This window comes from Aotus nancymaae, unplaced genomic scaffold (genome assembly GCF_030222135.1).
Source record: "Aotus nancymaae isolate 86718 unplaced genomic scaffold, 86718_ANA_hifiasm-v0.15.2.pri h1tg000041l, whole genome shotgun sequence".
In the NCBI taxonomy this organism is placed as follows: Eukaryota; Metazoa; Chordata; class Mammalia; order Primates; family Aotidae; genus Aotus; species Aotus nancymaae.
The window spans coordinates 28,863,518-28,880,914 of record NW_026988455.1 but is presented as its reverse complement, the minus strand read 5'-3'; the positions used below and the strand labels follow the sequence as shown (position 1 = coordinate 28,880,914).

Here is a 17,397-nt window from a genome sequence, read left to right as displayed (position 1 = left end):
ACAAAATCTGTTTGGATACTGTGTTCCTAAAATGTAACATTTTAAATTCATGTTCAATGTTTTTGATTCCTTTCAGCAATTTTACCAGAAATAAACTGACGAGTTTGTCTAGGAAACACTTCCGTCACCTTGACTTGTCTGAACTGTAAGTAATGATTTTCTGTGGCATTTGGGGAAAAGTTTTCAAAGGAAGGGGTAATTAAGTATTTTTCTTTTAATGAGTGATATTGTAGATCTATTTTTATATCAAATTCTCAAAAAATGATTTTTTTGAGAATCAAAAAAGTCTTTTGAGTTTTAGTCTCTCAGTCATTTATTCCCTCGTGGTTTATTATTTTTCATTTTAAAAATTCAGTAATTAAAAAAATAGACAGTAGTAACATACCATTTCTGATTTGTTTAAATGTTGTTTTTATATAAATAATTTCTAGTAGAGGGGAAAAAAGAGAAAAAGAAGGGGGCTTTGTGTGAAAACGACTATATATTTTGTATCTCACAGCATCTGTTTGGTTCCTGTTGGATCTAGACCCTAAGTCAAGCAAACCCATTCAAGGAGGAAATAAAAATGGGCAACCCCCCGCTTACTTTTGTCCATCTTAACGATAGGGAACATTGTGGGAGACGTAATTCTTGTTTCTCCCCACCCATCTTTGTGAGATTTTCTTCCAGGTCTGTTATTGCATTCAGTATTTATTTTTAAGTCCCATTTTCTTCTGTTGTGAAATGATAGAAAACGTAATGAAAGGTGTTGATGACTAACAGCCAGCATTTCCAAGTAAGCTCAATTTCTTGAATTGTCCCCATGAAACAAATATGAACTGTTGCCATTCTTGTGGTAAGGCACCTCAGAGCATCCTAATGCAGAGGCTTTGTGGGACAGATGTGGGCCCAGGACAAGGCTGTTGAAGATTAGGCAATGGCATTTGCTTAAACTCAATGTTACCTGAATTGTGGAGACTTTTTTTTTTTTTTTTTTACATGAAGATCCATCCCTATTCACAAGGAAATTGTGCAGATTGGAATATGTCACTGCTGGAGAGACAACAAGTTAATAGGTGTAATGGGTGTTATATTGTGAAAATCTTGGCAATTGGCAATTATTTGGAATAAAGTGAATTCAGGGCATTGAAGCACTAATGCTTCAACACAGGAAAAGGCATGATAAACTAACGGAAGATACATGAGACAGGGTAAAGTGCTTGGTGTAAAAATTTTGAGCAAAATTGCATAAAATTTTCTTGCTGGATTAAAACTTAGAGTTTTAATTTCAAATTTATGTCTCAATGTTCTTCTTGAAGCACAGTTAATCAGTTCATTCCACAAATGTTAATAATTGTGTACCTATTACAAATCAAAATGATATGGCACAGGGCCATGGGGATAAAGGGAGAAAAGTTTCTATGTTCCTGGATTCTGTTATCCAGCGGGAGAGGTAGAAACCTAAAGATATAAGTGTAATGTGCTGTCATAATCATCGAGCTTGCACAGTAAGCTGGAGAAAGAAGCCAGCTGTGCACCAGTGTTGTGTTGTCATATGAACATTGCTGTATTCATAATTGAAACATTCCTTTGCTTCTTTATCCCTTCTGCTGAGTTAATGATATCCTGTTTTAGAAAGACTCTTTAGTTTTGCCTGTACTCGGAGCTCCAGGAAGCATTTTGGATCCATGGGGTTTAAATTGGTGGTGGGTCTTTTCTGCTCTATTCCATATCTTATAACATCAAATCCCATGCTGGTGTTGGAGGGATACTTGGAGGTGATCAAGCAAGACACAAATTAAATGAGTCTACTATGACCACATTTTCCCCTAAGAAACTCCTAGAAAAGTCTCCAGGGATCCCTGAGATTCTTAGAACCCAATCAGAAAACCACAGGAGTAAATGATGTTGCAAAGCCCAGGTCCTGTCCTCACGGAAATCTTAAGTATTGTGGTTAATGCCAGGCAGAGTCTATGTAACGATTTTAAATGGCCTCATTTAAAGCCTCATTACCATAAACGGAATTCATCTTAAATAGGCCACTGAGTATTATAAATAAGCATTTAAAGATTTTTTTTCCTTGTGGTTTTTATTTTCCTCTTGACTACTTCCTCTTTTAGCCATTGCAGGCCACTGGAGTCCAGGCAGCATGGCTGAGGTCTGAATGGTGGTGGCTTTCCTCCCACAGTGGTCTAACACAGCTCAATCTGCAGTTCAGTTGCCTTGCCCCTCAGAATAGCTTGCTCTATGTGTGTGTGTGTGTGTGTGTGTGTGTGTGTTTGTGTGTGTGTGAAGGAGGTCTACAGCTCCTTTCCGGGTTCTCTCTCTCACCTTCACTCCCACTATCTTGAATCAATGAAACTGACTGTGATTACATAATGCAGAAAGCTAGGGGTGTCAGCCTTCTGACATTCACACTTTAGTCTTAGCTTTGTACTTAGTCTCATTTTAAATTGAGATGAAATTGTTCTGCCCCCTGCTGAAGTATGAGCTTAGTAAGTGATAACACTTGCACCTTTAGCCTGGTCAGAAATAAGTTAAGTTAGCATTCCTGAAAATATATTGTTGGCATCTTCTTAATAACTCTATAATAATCATGATAAATTTGTCATGGCATCTTATTTTCCCCATGTGATAAGACATTCTTTTCTATCCTATATTTTGGCTATTTCTGTCCCTATCTTGTTTCCCTTGTTATTCCGTAAGGTCTTCTGTCATTCTCCAATGCTGTCTGCCCATAGCAGAAGCTCAGTAAGTATCAGACAAATGAAGGAATAATAAGTGCTGTCATGCTATGAAAGTGGTCTGACTTCAAGCATTGCTGGCTAGAGAGAATTCATAATGTTGTAGTATTTTACAAGCACTAGTGTAGCTAAAATGGAAAAAGGAACTTGATCTGTTGTCATTTTTGTTCCCTATAGGATCCTGGTGGGCAATCCATTTACATGCTCCTGTGACATTATGTGGATCAAGACTTTCCAAGAGGCTAAATCCAGTCCAGACACTGAGGATTTGTACTGCCTGAATGAAAGCAGCAAGAATATTCCCCTGGCAAACCTGCAGATACCCAATTGTGGTAATTTATTTTTAAATCAATGTGTTCTAGTTGCTATTAATTATTCTCATTGCCTTGGTGTGGTAGTCTGGGAAAATTACCATTACCTGAATTTTATATAGTATTCTGTTGATGTCTCCAATGAATCAGACAACCTTTATGTGCAGAGTGGCGAAATCAGCTGGGAGCAACTTTGCTGAATATTCTTTGCAAGTAGAACATTAATTCAGAGTGGATGGCTATAAAGTGCATAGAGAAAAAGTACACTACTCATTCTTTTTGTTTATTTGTTTGTTCATTTGCTTATTTATTCGTGTCTGTTCATCTGTCCATCCATCCACTCATCCACCCATCTGTCCGTGAGAAAACTATCTGCTGAAAGTGTGGCACTTTTCTGGACACAAATATCCTTGGTTGGCACCCAGGCCAAGGGTCTCAGGATGATGAAAGTGTCCTGGCAGCACAAACAAATGCAATTCAATCCAGCACATTCCCTTAAACTTGTCTTACTGCCAGATGTCTGTGTCTCTTGATGGGGTGCCCCAAGTCTGCCTTGCCATGTGCTTCTCCCCATGTCTGGATTTAAGATCTCCTACTTTGCCATCATCCCCTACTCCTCTCCCCAGCATTTTCATCTCCAACATTTAAAAGGGCACTGAATGGAAAAATCAGAGCTCATGTGAGTTCTGGTGAGTTATAAGGAAGGAATAACAAAGTGTTCGGCTTAGGATTTTACTAGTCTTCAGTGATGTACTGCTATAATACCCACACACGCATGTTACTCCCCCATTGACATTTGAATCTGTTAGTCAACCAGTTAACAAGTTCACAAACAATTATGTTTGATCTTCTGGCCTAGTGGCTGGTGACACAGCAGAAAGCCATGTAGCACCTGGTTCTTGTGCACAAGGAATCTGTGTATTAACCACAAACAGTGGATTGTTTTCAGAAGACCCTATTATTTGAGGTCTATTTGTTATTTAAGAAAAATGGAGCGGCTGCACATGCTTTGTAGGAATGTGATAAAAATAAAGATATGTGTCTGTTTCTTACCCTGAACAACCTTAGAAGACAGCCCTGACCCCTCCCACAGATCTTTCTGTCACAAATAGAGCCCTTTGGTTTCATAACGGGGAAATAAGGCTTTGTTCTCTTGCCAAACTCTGTCAGTTTTCTTTGCTAGCTAACACTTAAAAAATAAAAAACTTTTAATATGTGTCTTTTCCTGATTGATAAGAGGGTAACTGCTCTCTATTCTGGTACAAATTTGTACTGCTGAGAGAAATCGCCTAGAGGGACAAGAAATTCAATGTTGAGTCACCTGGCCTTTTGGCCAGCTCCCAAATCCCCATGGCTGTTGTGGCCACATTGGTTCAGCAGCCACTGAGAGGAAAAGAGAGAAAGCATCTGACTCCTGCTCTGATTTCACAAACTGCCTCTTAACAGACGTCTGCTTTGCCCTTGCCTGAAACCAATTCCACTTTTTCCATTTTAATTTTTGGTTGTGTTGTCTTGGCAGCATTCCGGGAATGCACCCCGCCTTACGTGTTATTGCTCAGCCATTGTGATTGGGATGGAGGACACATAAGGAGTGAACTGGTCCTCATTTTTCCTAATCCATTTGTCAGTTTTCAATCATTTTTTCCTTCTGTTTTCTACAAATTATTCAGTGAATTGTGTGTCTAAGAGTGAGTTTTTGAATCTACTGTGACGAGGGCATGGACTCGATTGATTAGGATTGAATGGTTACATTTATGGTAACATTCACAATTCATTTCGAAGTCAAGGATGCTTTTCAAAAAGCAACATTATGGAAGAATGTGGCAGGTGAATTGACAGACTTATTTTTCCTATCATTTTTGTGTTCTTAACTGTTTTGTTCTTTCCCTTTTAATTTTTATTCTCTTTCAAGTGTTTTACTTTTATTGATATGTTTTCTTGCAAAAGTAATTTCCTACATTACACATGTAAAGTTAGTCTTTTTCTTGCTCCTAATCATTTCAGGTCAGTAGTCTTAGATCTATCATGTTCTTTTTAACCATTGTATGGTATTCATGGTACGATGTGTCTTAATTAGTTAAATGCCCATATTGATGGGCATTTTGCTTATTTTCAATTTTTTTATTACAAAAATATTTCAGCAAGCATCCTTATTCATGCATTTTAAACATATGTACAAGTGCAAAGGTGTCTCTAGAATACATAGAAGGAAGCAGAGTTTTTGGTTTATATGGTTTGCACATTAAAAAAGGACTGTATCTGTTTATACCCACCCTACCTAATAAGGTATACCTTGAAATTAGCAAACTTTTTAGAGTTTATCTTTCTAAAAAATGCTATGTCATGGCTTTTGAGTTTGCATTTTCCTGATTACTATTGAGTATCTCATGTATTTATTGGACTGTGTTTATGCTTCAGTGAATTACTTGTTTACATCCTTTGTCTATTTTTCTGTAGGGTTTTTCCTTTTCTTTACTTTCATTGCTCTTTGTTTTTTCTGAATTGTTTGAAAGTGATAAATATTCCCTTTTTTAAAAAAAATGTATAAAGCCAAAATATTTTCTGCACAGATTTAAATATATATTTTCTGCATAGAGATATAACCAACAATAAGGCAGAAAAATATTTTTTCTTCCTTTTACTTCTCCTCCCAGCTCTCAGTTTGCTATCATCTGGAATTTTATTTTTATATGGTTACCTGGCTTTTTTGAAGATGCCCTATTTCTTTGCATATTATAGACTTTTGTCTCCTACTGTGTTCTCATGGTGTGATTTTTCTTTTTGCTGGAGTATATCTTCTAATACTTCTTCCATAGAAATTAAAAAAATAAAATCAAGTTCTTGAGTGGTGAGAAATTGGCCTGTATTTTTTATTCTCAGTGGAATTTTCTGAGGAAAAAATTATAGGCTCAAAAACTCAGAACTTTGCAGATATTGCACCGTATTCTATTTGTATTCAGTGTTACTGATGAGAAGCCTGAGGCTAGTCTGATGCTTGCTATTGCTAGATAACCTGTGCCTTTTTTTTTCCTCTTTAGAAGTTTTTAGGATTTACTCCTTATCCATGTTATTCTTAAATTTCACCACAATGTAACTAGATGCAGGGTTGAATTTTTTTTGTTGTTGTTTAATTCTGCTTGGTGTGTGGGATACCCTTTCAATGTGAGGGTTCATGTCTTCAGTTCTGGAAAAATGTTCTTATTGATTTGCTCTACGTATTCTTTAATTTATTCTTTCATTCAAGAATAGACATTGGATAGATATTTACACTTTTGGCTCCGCCCACACCGGTCACCCTTTCCTTAGTCATTTCCATCTGCTTGTCCTTGTGTGCTGCATTATGGGAGAATTGGTTTACTCACTACTTAGCTCTTCAGCTATTTCTCCAGCTGCTGATTTTTTGTTTCCTTTCAATCACTGATTATCAATTTCCATAATCTCCTGTGAGTCATTTTTTGTGACTGAAATGCCCTTTTCCATACTAGGGTTTGCCATATCTCCATGGAGTCCTGCAATCCTGCCTCTACTTTTGGGTCCTTTGAGAGCCTCACTGTTTTGTGAAGCACATGGTTATGTATCCATGTGGGACTGTGCTGCTCTTCATTAATCCTCTTCTGCTTTCTCTCATTCAGGTGTTTTTTATAGTTTCTTGTCCATCAATGTTGTGCCTTCTCATTTTCTAACATGGTTCTGGATTTAAAAAAAAATATTGAGTATCACTTCTAGTTATCTGGGATGAGAAGGGGAGCTTTGACTTTGGGGCTTAGTCATGTATTAATTTTCTTTTGATGGTTTCCCAATTTCGGTTCTTTCAGGAGAAGTTAGATAATCTAAACAGAAAATGACACTAGAATGTTAGATTTAAAATCTTCTTTGGAATTCTGTGTTGAAGAAACCAGATGATAACATGCCAGTATCTTCAAGGTGGATGTCCTGTTTGAAAAAAAAAATAAATTTATGGTCAGCTGGCTTTTTCTTTTACATATACTTTTGAAACACATCTGTTGTATTTAAGTTACAGATTTGAAGTTCATCTTATTTCCACACTTTTCAGGGGGTGGGGAGTGAAACTTTTTAGCTAACTGAATCAGTAGAGACCATGGTCTTGTGTGTGTCATCATTGTAACCCAACAATTTGCCGCAACTACCGTGGTCATTGTATTTAGTTTGCAATTGGTACGATTTTTATTTCAGTAAAAAAGAAGAGCTATTGAGATTTTATTTGTTTATAAGATGGGTTTTCTTTAAAAGCTTCCCTTGTTAGTATTTAATCATGAAGATATTGTATGGAGAACAAGTTCTCTATATTTTATATGCAAATATGCATATTCCATGGTGCCTACTGTACCCTTGGAACATAACAAACGTTTGATGAAGGTTTGCTGAATTATCAAATGCGTGAACCATATCATATTAATGGTCATATTGGACCAGGTTTTTAATATAATGGTGTGAATATTTCAGTTAATTAAAAATAACTTAAATACATTATTTTAGCCTAATTATTCCATAGTTTAGTTTTTTTAGTTCTTTTTGAAATTTTTTTCCTTACTGCATTTTTGAGAGAATCTCATTTCTTCTTTTTTTCTTTATATCCTTAGAGATTAATCGAGCATGGTAGATGGGACTGGGAAGTTTAACTGCATCGTTCTCATTAATAGTGCAGTCAAAATGCCTCACAATATTTTTGTAACAGTCCCCTCCTGCTGTTAATTACTGTAAATTTATTCATGCTGTAAAACAAGTGGTGGTTCGTTTCTTCACAAGGCCCTTCTAAACCTTAGAAAACTTTATTAATTGCAAGGCAACAAAACATTTTCATATTACATTTCCACATTAATTGGAATAAAGAGATGCTATGAGCAATGGTTCTGAAGACTGAAACAGAATCGTGTAAGTGCTGGGAAAGAAAGTTGATTTTGCCGGGCTGTGCCGATTATCATCTCACATAAAAAATCTGCCTGCTACTTCTTATAGCATTTTTAATGAAATTACTTACCATGTAGTATTTAAAAAAACATTTCTTCTCAATTCCTGGGCCCTTAAATGATCTTCAGCGTTAGTCTTCCAGTATAAATCTTTCAGTCACTTCCCCTGGCAGAATGGGATTACTAAGGAGCAGTGGATATAATAGGTTAATTTTTAAAAATACTATCATTATTATTTAAATCTTACCTGAGAGTTTCTTCAGCAAGTGTTAATAGCACATGAAATGCTCTATCTTAAGTAGATGGCAAATACATTTAAGAAAGGGAGTATTCCTCTGGGTCATATCAAAACAATCCCTGCACCTATTTTGCTAGTAAGTAGTTACCACACAGAATGTTAGTCCCACGGTGAATATAAGGTAGCAATTCACTATGTAAACCATCTTTAACTGTCCCATGGATTGAAATCAGACTTGCCTTTGGTTTCCTTGCTATTTATTATGACAATTTCCATTTTCTACTTTTCCAAACTTCGAACTTTTAATGTAAATAAAAAGTGATCTGATAGTGAAGATCAGATCACAGGTGCCCAGGAGGAGAGGCCAGGTTCCTTGAGCTAAATTGAATTTAATGATTTATTTTTAAGATTTACTTTTGGTTTCAACCACAATTTGTAGCACATATGTCTGTGTAGCATATTTGTACATACTCCTTCTTTTGTTTGTGTTGAACCAGGAAAATAGACTGGTAATAATTCCACTTCATTAACATTCCCAGATTAAAAGGATATGCTATATGCTCTATGTGGAAGTTAGAGTGATATGAAACATTATTTTCTTAGCGACTTACTTGGATTACTTTCTTTCCTGAAAACCATATACAAAGACTACTTTAGTCTACTGCTTTGCTTTAATTTTCTTAGAGATCAGGTTTTATCTCCTAAATAAAGCAAACCACACAGTGGATCATTGTTTTTCTTTATCTTCTTAGAATGTCACATGATTTTTTTTTTTTTTTATCATCTTTCAACTGCTGTTTAAGTTTTTGTGTTTAGAAGTTATGTAGTAGCTGTCACTTTTGTGACATGGCTCACATGTGCTTAGAAGCACAGTTTCAAATTTGAGCTTGAAAAGTCCTTTTGCTAATTTTCTGCCATTTTTGCTACCAGGTAAAAAGCAGTCACTTCTAAATAGGTCAGGCTCATCTTGGCTTCATTCTTGGTTGTGGAATATATCTGTTTAGGAGGCAAATAACTTGGAAGATATGGCAAGGAGATAGAATGGTAGAGGGGAAGGTTATAGAATTTTAGTATTCTATAATTAAGAGATAGGTAAAGTGCTTATTTGTTTTAAGTTATTTATGTGCACACAAATAGAAGTGAGAGGAGAGAAGGCAGAGAACAGACAAAATTATAATTTACTTGAATATTTTTATACATGTAGAATAATGACCCAACATGAAATGAACAGAGCTCAGGACCACTGAAGCAAGCTGAAAACAAACACAAGCCAGACCTACTGGTGATTACTGAAAAATATTAGTAAAACCCAACCTTGGCCCACCTTATTTCTTGCCAAGCTAAGTTAATCCAAAATGACTAGAGATTTATTTTTCCTTAATAGAAAGTGAGGGCCTACACACTTTGAATGAGTGTTTGAAGGACCTCATCAATTTGGTCAACTCTCAACAAGTATGTACTAATGGGTGGAAGCAAAGACATGGCAGATCCCAACAAAGGAGGCAGCCAGAATGACCTGGTTAAGGCCCTGGACAGACAGACATGGGCTAGGGCCAACCCCCACTCACTAGCTATTTAGTTATGATACTTGATAGCCTTAACTTCTTCATCTGGAAATAGAAATATTAATGGCACCTACTTTCTAGGATTTTTAGGATGACTGATAAGGTAATAAATGGAAAATATTTAAAATAGAGTCTAGTACATACTAATTACCAAATATATATTAGCTATTGCTACCATCAATAAGAATAGTTAGATTTAAATGTATTTTACATCAGAATTTAAGTGTATATATATATATATATATCTTATATTTTGTCAAATTGCTTGAAATGAAAATAAAGCCACAACAGACATCACAATCAAAGAAAATGTTATGTATTCAAATCTGCCTGGGGAATGTAAGATCAATGGAATTAAAATGAGTTTCTTTATAGTAGGAGTTCCCAGAGCTTTTAATTTGCTAATCTGCGTTGTGAACATCCAGAGTTTCTTACAGGGCTTTCTTCTTCGTTTTTTTTTTTCTTTCTTTCTTTCTTTTTTTTTTGTAATCTTGGATTTTTTTTTTTTTGTCTCTAGAACATCTCAAGAAATTAGAGTTCCATAAGACACGCTTTGGGGAAAATTTGATGGACAGCTCAGGCCCATGTCAGATTTAAGAATAATAGTTGTAAGAACAAAAGCCCATTGAACAATTGCCCAACACTTATAGTCTAAACCCCTGTCCTTTCAAGTGTGTTCTGTGGAACAGAGAGTTTATTAGAAATGCAAATTATTAGGCCCCAACCCAGACCTATTGCAAAAGAAACTACATCTTTAACAAGATACCCTGATGATCCATATGCACAATAGAGTTTGGGAAGCTTTGATGTAAAGAAAGTCAACATTTTCACTGCCTGGTTGAGGATTTTCTGCTGAGATCTACAGGCCAGGACATCCTTCCTGAAGGAATCCAGATCAAGAGACATTTACACGGAGGTATCTGTCTGCCTGGGAAGCTGGTCCTCTCTGATTTCCAGCGAGATTCCCCAGAGTGCAAAGGAAGACAGCTGTAAGGCTTAGAGTCAGGATCCCTTTAAAGTAGAGTTAGCAGCTCTTGGAATCATTGCTGGGCTTTGCTGTGTACTTGTGCCGATTTCAAATCTTATTAAGCCAGGAAGTAGTGCCTGGCAACTGGTTTATCCCGCCTTGGCTATTCATGCTTCCCAATTCATTTTTATTGTGCTAATTAAACCTCAAGTGATATTTCAAGTACAGATTGTTTTTTCCATTATTGAATCTTCGGCCAGCATATTAACGCTGTAGAATTAAACGTGAGTCAGATGCTTACTCATTTGTGGAAGACTTTACGTTTAAAAGATCTAGACTTGTCCAATTTTGCTCAGATTCCTTTGGAAACTGCGAAGAAAGGGTGATACAATTTCTCTATAAATAAAGGAGACTCATGCTTCTACAGAATAGACACGTAATTATTTTTTAAATGAAATAATTTCTTTGTCAAGGATACTCAGTGGTATTTATGGTCCGTGATGAAATGGATATGTACATCTTGGGAGGTAGTGGTGAAGACCCTGAGCTTTGAGTTCGAATTCTAGGTCTGCATGTACTTGGACAGTGTTGGATAATGTATTTGACTTTTCCAAAACTCATATACTTCATTAATTAAATGAGGGCAAAATATTTATCTTCAAGACTGGTTCTAAGAATGAGATAAAACAAGGTACTATGCAAGAATATCTGGTTCACTGAATGCCCAATAAATGCTAATATTAGTGTTACTGTAATTAAATGCTCTTAGAGCTGTTGATTATATAAGCTTAAGTTTAACAAAAAACCTACATGAGATTTTATAGGAAAAATTAACATTATAACATAGCGTTTCCTAGTGCGAATCTGTTTATTTTAATCTTTCTCTGTGGAGAATCTCCAAACTATTAGATACGTTTATAAAAAGTAGGAAATTCATCCCATAGGTTTGTACTTGAAATGCCAAGGTGGGTGTCTTTAAGCTCCATTGGGGGGGTCTGGCTATGGAGGGGATCATATCTTGAGAACAAGCACCATGACAGGCCTTGACTCTGATGGTCACCCTGGAGTCAGCAGATAAATCTATAAATAAAGAAAGTGGGAGAGACAGCCCAGCATGGCGGCTCATGCCTGTAATCCTAGCACTTTGGGAGGCCGAGGCGGGCGGAGTGTCTGAGCTCAGGAATTTGAGACCAGTCTGGGCAACAAGGCAAAACCCTGTTTCTACTAAAAATATAAAAAATTAGCCAGGTGTGGTAGTGTGTGCCTGTAATCCCAGCTACTCAAGAGGCTGAGGTGCAAAAATTGATTGAACCCAGGAGGCGAAGGTTGCAGTGAGCTGAGATTGTGCCACTGCACTCCAGCTTGGGAAATACAGCAAGACCCTGTCTCAAAAAAAAAAAAAAAAAAAAAAAAAAAGAAAAGAGAAGTGAGAGGGAGAGTCACAAAGCACAAATGCTTGTAAGCTAAAAAAGCAGATGGATGAATAGTAACTTACTTAAAGGCTGAGAATACTGGTTGCCAAGTTGACAACGGAGAAAGCCAAGGGAAAACTGCTTTATAGGGCAGAACTACTACAATGCTTAGGGCATGAGAGTACAAGTAATGCCAAACAGTCTACTGGTGGCAAGTCTGCTAAGCCCTGGTGACTGAACCTCTCCCGCCTCAGCAGAAGATTGGAGGCTTAATTCTCTAAAGTGGATAAAACAGGCTCTGAGAAATTCCATGGGAACCATAGAGAATATGATGGATTTACATATGGAATATTAATATATCCAGACCTCTTCTCCAAGCAGGAAGTTGGAAGAGCATTATTTGAATAATTTGACCACTCCTTTCTTCAAAATGATTTCATGATCCTGACATCAGATGGTACCTAGTATATAGGCCAGTAATATTATCCTACAATGAAGCTGACAATTCACAAATATGTGCAATGCTTCTAGAACCCCATTCTTAAAGATGTATGAACAAACAGACATAACTGAGGAAAGCTTATAATTGAAACACAAACACAAAAACACCATAGAGAGAAAGAGGAAAAAAAATTGCAAGAAACAAAGTTGATATAGAGAAAAGAAAAAATTCAAGAAATGATTATAAATATCTCAGAGAAATTGTAAGAGATATTGCATCCATGGAACAAGAAGAGGGTGCCATAAAAAAAAAAAAAGAACATTCAGGAACAAAAGAAGAGCCTTGGGAATAAAATATATGACAGAGGAATGAACAACCTTAAAAGGGGGTTTTAAAGGTTAATCTAAAAAAAATCCCTTTGAATAGAGCAAATAAATGAAAAGATGGAAAATAGGAAAGGATTAGAGAATTAAGTGGGCTACGTAGAAGGCCCAACCTCCAAACAATAGGAGTTCTAAGTGATAAGAAAGCATGCTCATAGTTATATTGGCAACATTTTTTTTTCCTTTTATACTGGTACATATAGCAATGTTGCAACCTGTAATTAACACTGTCTTAAATTTGATGAAATATAGTACGTATTGCATATTAGATGGTTCTGCTGTTGGTAAGGCTTGCATACTCATAATAATCTTTATGTCTCCATCGAGACAATGTAACTTTACAGCATATGTAGAGTATGTTGAATGTGGTGGGGGCCATGGGGAGGGCTGGAATTCTGTGTGAAAGTGAGCCCATATCTCATCTTCCACCGTGGGAGGTCAGTAGATACTGCTGAAGCAGGAAAACCAAGAAGTAGCAATAAAGAATGATACTTAAAGATGAGCAGATCAATACCAAAAGAAGTTAAAAGTGATGAAATGGGTGCCTCTGGGAACAGAAAATAGTGCCACATGGGTAAGGTGGGACTACTGTTTTTCACACACAGTAGCTTTAATCTTTTTCATAAGTTTTACAGAATTATCAACTCTTCAAACTATGTGACTAAATAAAATGAAGTATATATATATTTTAAAAAGTCACCCAGATTATGCAATTGACTTCAAGGAGATTTTTCACTAAGTAAGCCAATTTCTTCTGTCTTGTCTTGACATACTTCATAATAAATTGAACAGCTTAATTGTCATACAAGTTGTGAAGAAAACATATTGAGAAAAACAAAACTCATCCAAGGCCACAAAGTTAGTATGTGCCGGGTTTAGGGTGTACTGCACTCTCTGTTAATCATTGTTATATATTTCATTGCCCTGTATAACTCTGGCTATTAGGGACTTTTTTTTTTTTTTTAAACCCCATGAAAGATGTAACATTGCTCTCTATTGGATGCTTACAGCAAGGAAGAGTTTAGAAGCAGGTCTCACTAGCCCCTGAAAGCCAGATCTTATTGGGGAGTCTTCTCCTAGTGGTGGAAAAACCATGAGACATAGACTGTACAAATCTTATTCCAGCCTGATTTCACTAATAAAGAAAGATGGCTTTGCCAGTAAGAATACATCGTAAGAGAAGGGTTTATGCATAGTAATGTGAAGATGACAGGTCAGATACTGCCAGATGGGTGGGTTAATTGCAATTTAACGGCTGTTGAAAATGAATTGCCTTCTTTGACCTCCAGGTTCTGATCTGAGTTAATGACGTATCATAGTCCTGCAGGACATAGCTATGGAGTGACTATAGTCCCAAGCAGAGTTTCTGACACCAAGAGAGGAATAGGCTCCACTAGCAGGCCCTGACATAATGTTATACCCTTTAGGACATGTCTATGTATAAAAAATACTATGATCTTTATGCAGTTTAAAGCAGTGTCAACACTCATTTGGTGTGATAATTTCATGAAGTCATAGTGACATCCCTAAAATTACACATAGCTTTTGAAATACAAAAGGATAAAAATGATGCTTTGCTAGACTATTAAAAAATGTTTATAAGGTTCAAAGGTTCATCTAATAAATACATTCTCACAGTTTTTCCAATAAAAAGAACTTTTACCTGGAATGAGTCCATATACCCATTTTCATTATATTCTAAATAAGATGAAAAATTTTACATAACTTAGAAACATTCTAACACTGCAATAGTTTAAGCTTCCTGTCTGAAAAATGCTTTGAAACTACATTGTCTTCAACAGAATGACTCTTTCAAAATCTGTGTCTGGTAGTAGGTTAGATTTGTGAGAGTTACTTAATGCAAAAAACAGATTTTTGCAAAAGCAAAATAGATGCATCTCAACCTTTTGTGTTCTTGAGCAATAAAAAAATGAGGGGTAGGAGACAGAGGGAAATAAAAGACATAACGTCAGTCCACAGGTACAATCTCTGTTTATGTGCAGAAACTGGATTACTAACTGTAGAACAGAAAAAAAGGTGGAAGACAGTTCTATATGCTAGTGTTCTTGAAAATAAAAGGTTATTCTGCAATAGTACTTTAAGAAATGTGCATAATTTATTTTGAAATCTAATTATGGCTTTTTTGGTTTACGTGTAATCTATGAAGCTGATCAACGTGGCACTTTTTCAAATCAACATAAATCAGTCTCAAAAAGCAATTAAATATTGATTTTTAAAGCATAAACAGTTTTCAATTTATTGCTATTATTTTGATACTGCATTTAACTATTTGCATACGCCTCTGTTTACTTTTCTTGTTCCATAGGTTTGCCATCTGCAAATTTGGCTGCACCTAACCTCACTGTGGAGGAAGGAAAGTCTATCACGTTATCCTGTAGTGTGGCAGGCGATCCTGTTCCTAATATGTACTGGGATGTTGGTAATCTGGTTTCCAAACATATGGTAAGGGTTGTGTTTGGCTGTGTCTTAATAGAGAGACAAGAGTGTTTCAGAATGTGAGAATGTATTAAACCTAGTGATGATCATTTGATATTTTATAGGGCTACATATAGAAATTTACAAAGAGTTTTTGATGTACATTTACTTTCTACTTATTCTTAATTAACAAAGACTAATGCAGGCTTGCATTTTAGTTATGCATACCTAATAGAGTGAGGAGTCTTCATATCCCTCATGAGCTCTTTGTATTATCCTGAGAAAAGCAAGTGACTTTCCCTATGGTCTTCTCCCTTAGGGGGAATTCAGGGATCAAGTCAACCTCATACACGTAGCAAGTGAAACCTAGAGAAATAGAATAACTTCTGATTTACTTCTTTGCCTGAGCCCAGTTCAGGCAGAGAAGATTTTCTAATGTTATATATATATATATCTATACATATATTAAGTATATATATATATATATTTTTTTTTTTCTCTAATTAGGGAAAGAAACCCCAAATCCTGTCACTTTGGGATCAATTCTAATCAAGGTTATTTTTTTTTTTTCTGTTAATTCATTTGTAGAATGAAACAAGCCACACACAGGGCTCCTTAAGGATAACTAACATTTCATCCGATGACAGTGGGAAGCAAATCTCTTGTGTGGCAGAAAATCTTGTAGGAGAAGATCAAGATTCTGTCAACCTCACTGTGCATTGTACGTAATCAGACTGGCATGTATTTTTAATAGCAAATGATCATGGACACACCTACGTTTGTTGCTGGAGCACTCTGGGTGCTGCTTAAGTTTGTTAAAAAAGTATATGCAGTGTTTTGTGCATAATTAATTAAGAAACATTATCAGCCTCTTTTACTTGTTCAATTTCTGCTTTACAACTCTTGCTCATCCATTATCTTTCTTTTAAGCTTCTTTCTCGATTTTGAGCTTGTCGTTTTGTGCCTTCCTCTGTCTTTTTTCTGATAGAATATTTTTTGAGCTGGTTGCTCCCTCTTGTTAATGTTTTAGCTTAAATTTTCATAAACCAGTTTCTAAAACTTTCTTCCTCTATAAAAGCAACATGATGCTTTAAAATTATGATTACTCAAGTATTTGCTAGTTGTTCACAAATGCCTAATTGTACTGTTGATAAAATAAAACCTCATTCATTTGACATCAAGTTTCTGTGAGAAGGTAGGATTAGTCCTACTTAAATTATTGAAAATTTTTATCACCTGTAGAAAATTATTATTATTGTTTTAAATTTCTGTATACATTGAATCTAAGTTAAAAGATATCCATCTTCTTAAACATAAGTGCATTGTTCTTCAGTATTATAACTAATATAATATACATTTTGAAATTCCAAATTGTGGCTTTTAGCATGATGGTGTATATTCAGTAAAAACTATATAGACACTTCATGTCATTGTAAATTCTGACCTGGCATAGTATAAATTAATGAGGTTTTACTCCATTTGGATTGGAACTTGGATGAGAAAAACATGAGCGTGCATGTGTGTAAGTGTGTGTATGAGTTACACACATGTAGACCCCTGGCCATAGCTGGTGCCTATATGCTGGTTAATACTCACTCATAGCACACATTCAATGTGTGGTTGCTGGAGTGAACAATTGAAATCATCGGCTATAATCCTTTATCACTGTTAGTACCACCGCTATGCCCAGTGGGGACTAAACTCATAATTTCTCATCATTTTGACCCACTCAGAAGCCTGAAGTCAATGTTATCTCCAAACGTTTGCAACCATTTCCAACTATATGTCCTTAAATCAGCACCTAACCCAAAATTCATTTGAGCATGGTAGAAGGAATGAGTGGGCCCTGGGTGTGGGGACCTGGGCTGGTGGGAGGAAGGTAAGTGCGGCCTCTGCCCCACTGTGGTCCTTGTGGTGGTTGGTTTATAACACAGGTCTATGAGTGTGTGTATCTACACATGTATGGACCTTATTTTGTGTTATATATATATA

General features: G+C 36.1%; 1 protein-coding gene across 5 annotated transcripts in view; it reads left to right on the top strand.

The window, feature by feature from the left end:
• Window positions 1–17,397, top strand: part of NTRK2 (neurotrophic receptor tyrosine kinase 2) — a 347,366-nt gene that overhangs the window by 36,530 nt on the left and 293,439 nt on the right. For all 5 annotated transcript variants that reach the window (XM_021676039.2, XM_021676037.2, XM_021676041.2 and 2 more), the window contains exons 4-7: window positions 77–145; window positions 2,901–3,055; window positions 15,296–15,432; window positions 15,994–16,126. In XM_021676039.2, the coding sequence (XP_021531714.2) occupies window positions 77–145; window positions 2,901–3,055; window positions 15,296–15,432; window positions 15,994–16,126 (494 nt within the window). The remainder of the gene's footprint in view (window positions 1–76; window positions 146–2,900; window positions 3,056–15,295; window positions 15,433–15,993; window positions 16,127–17,397) is intronic.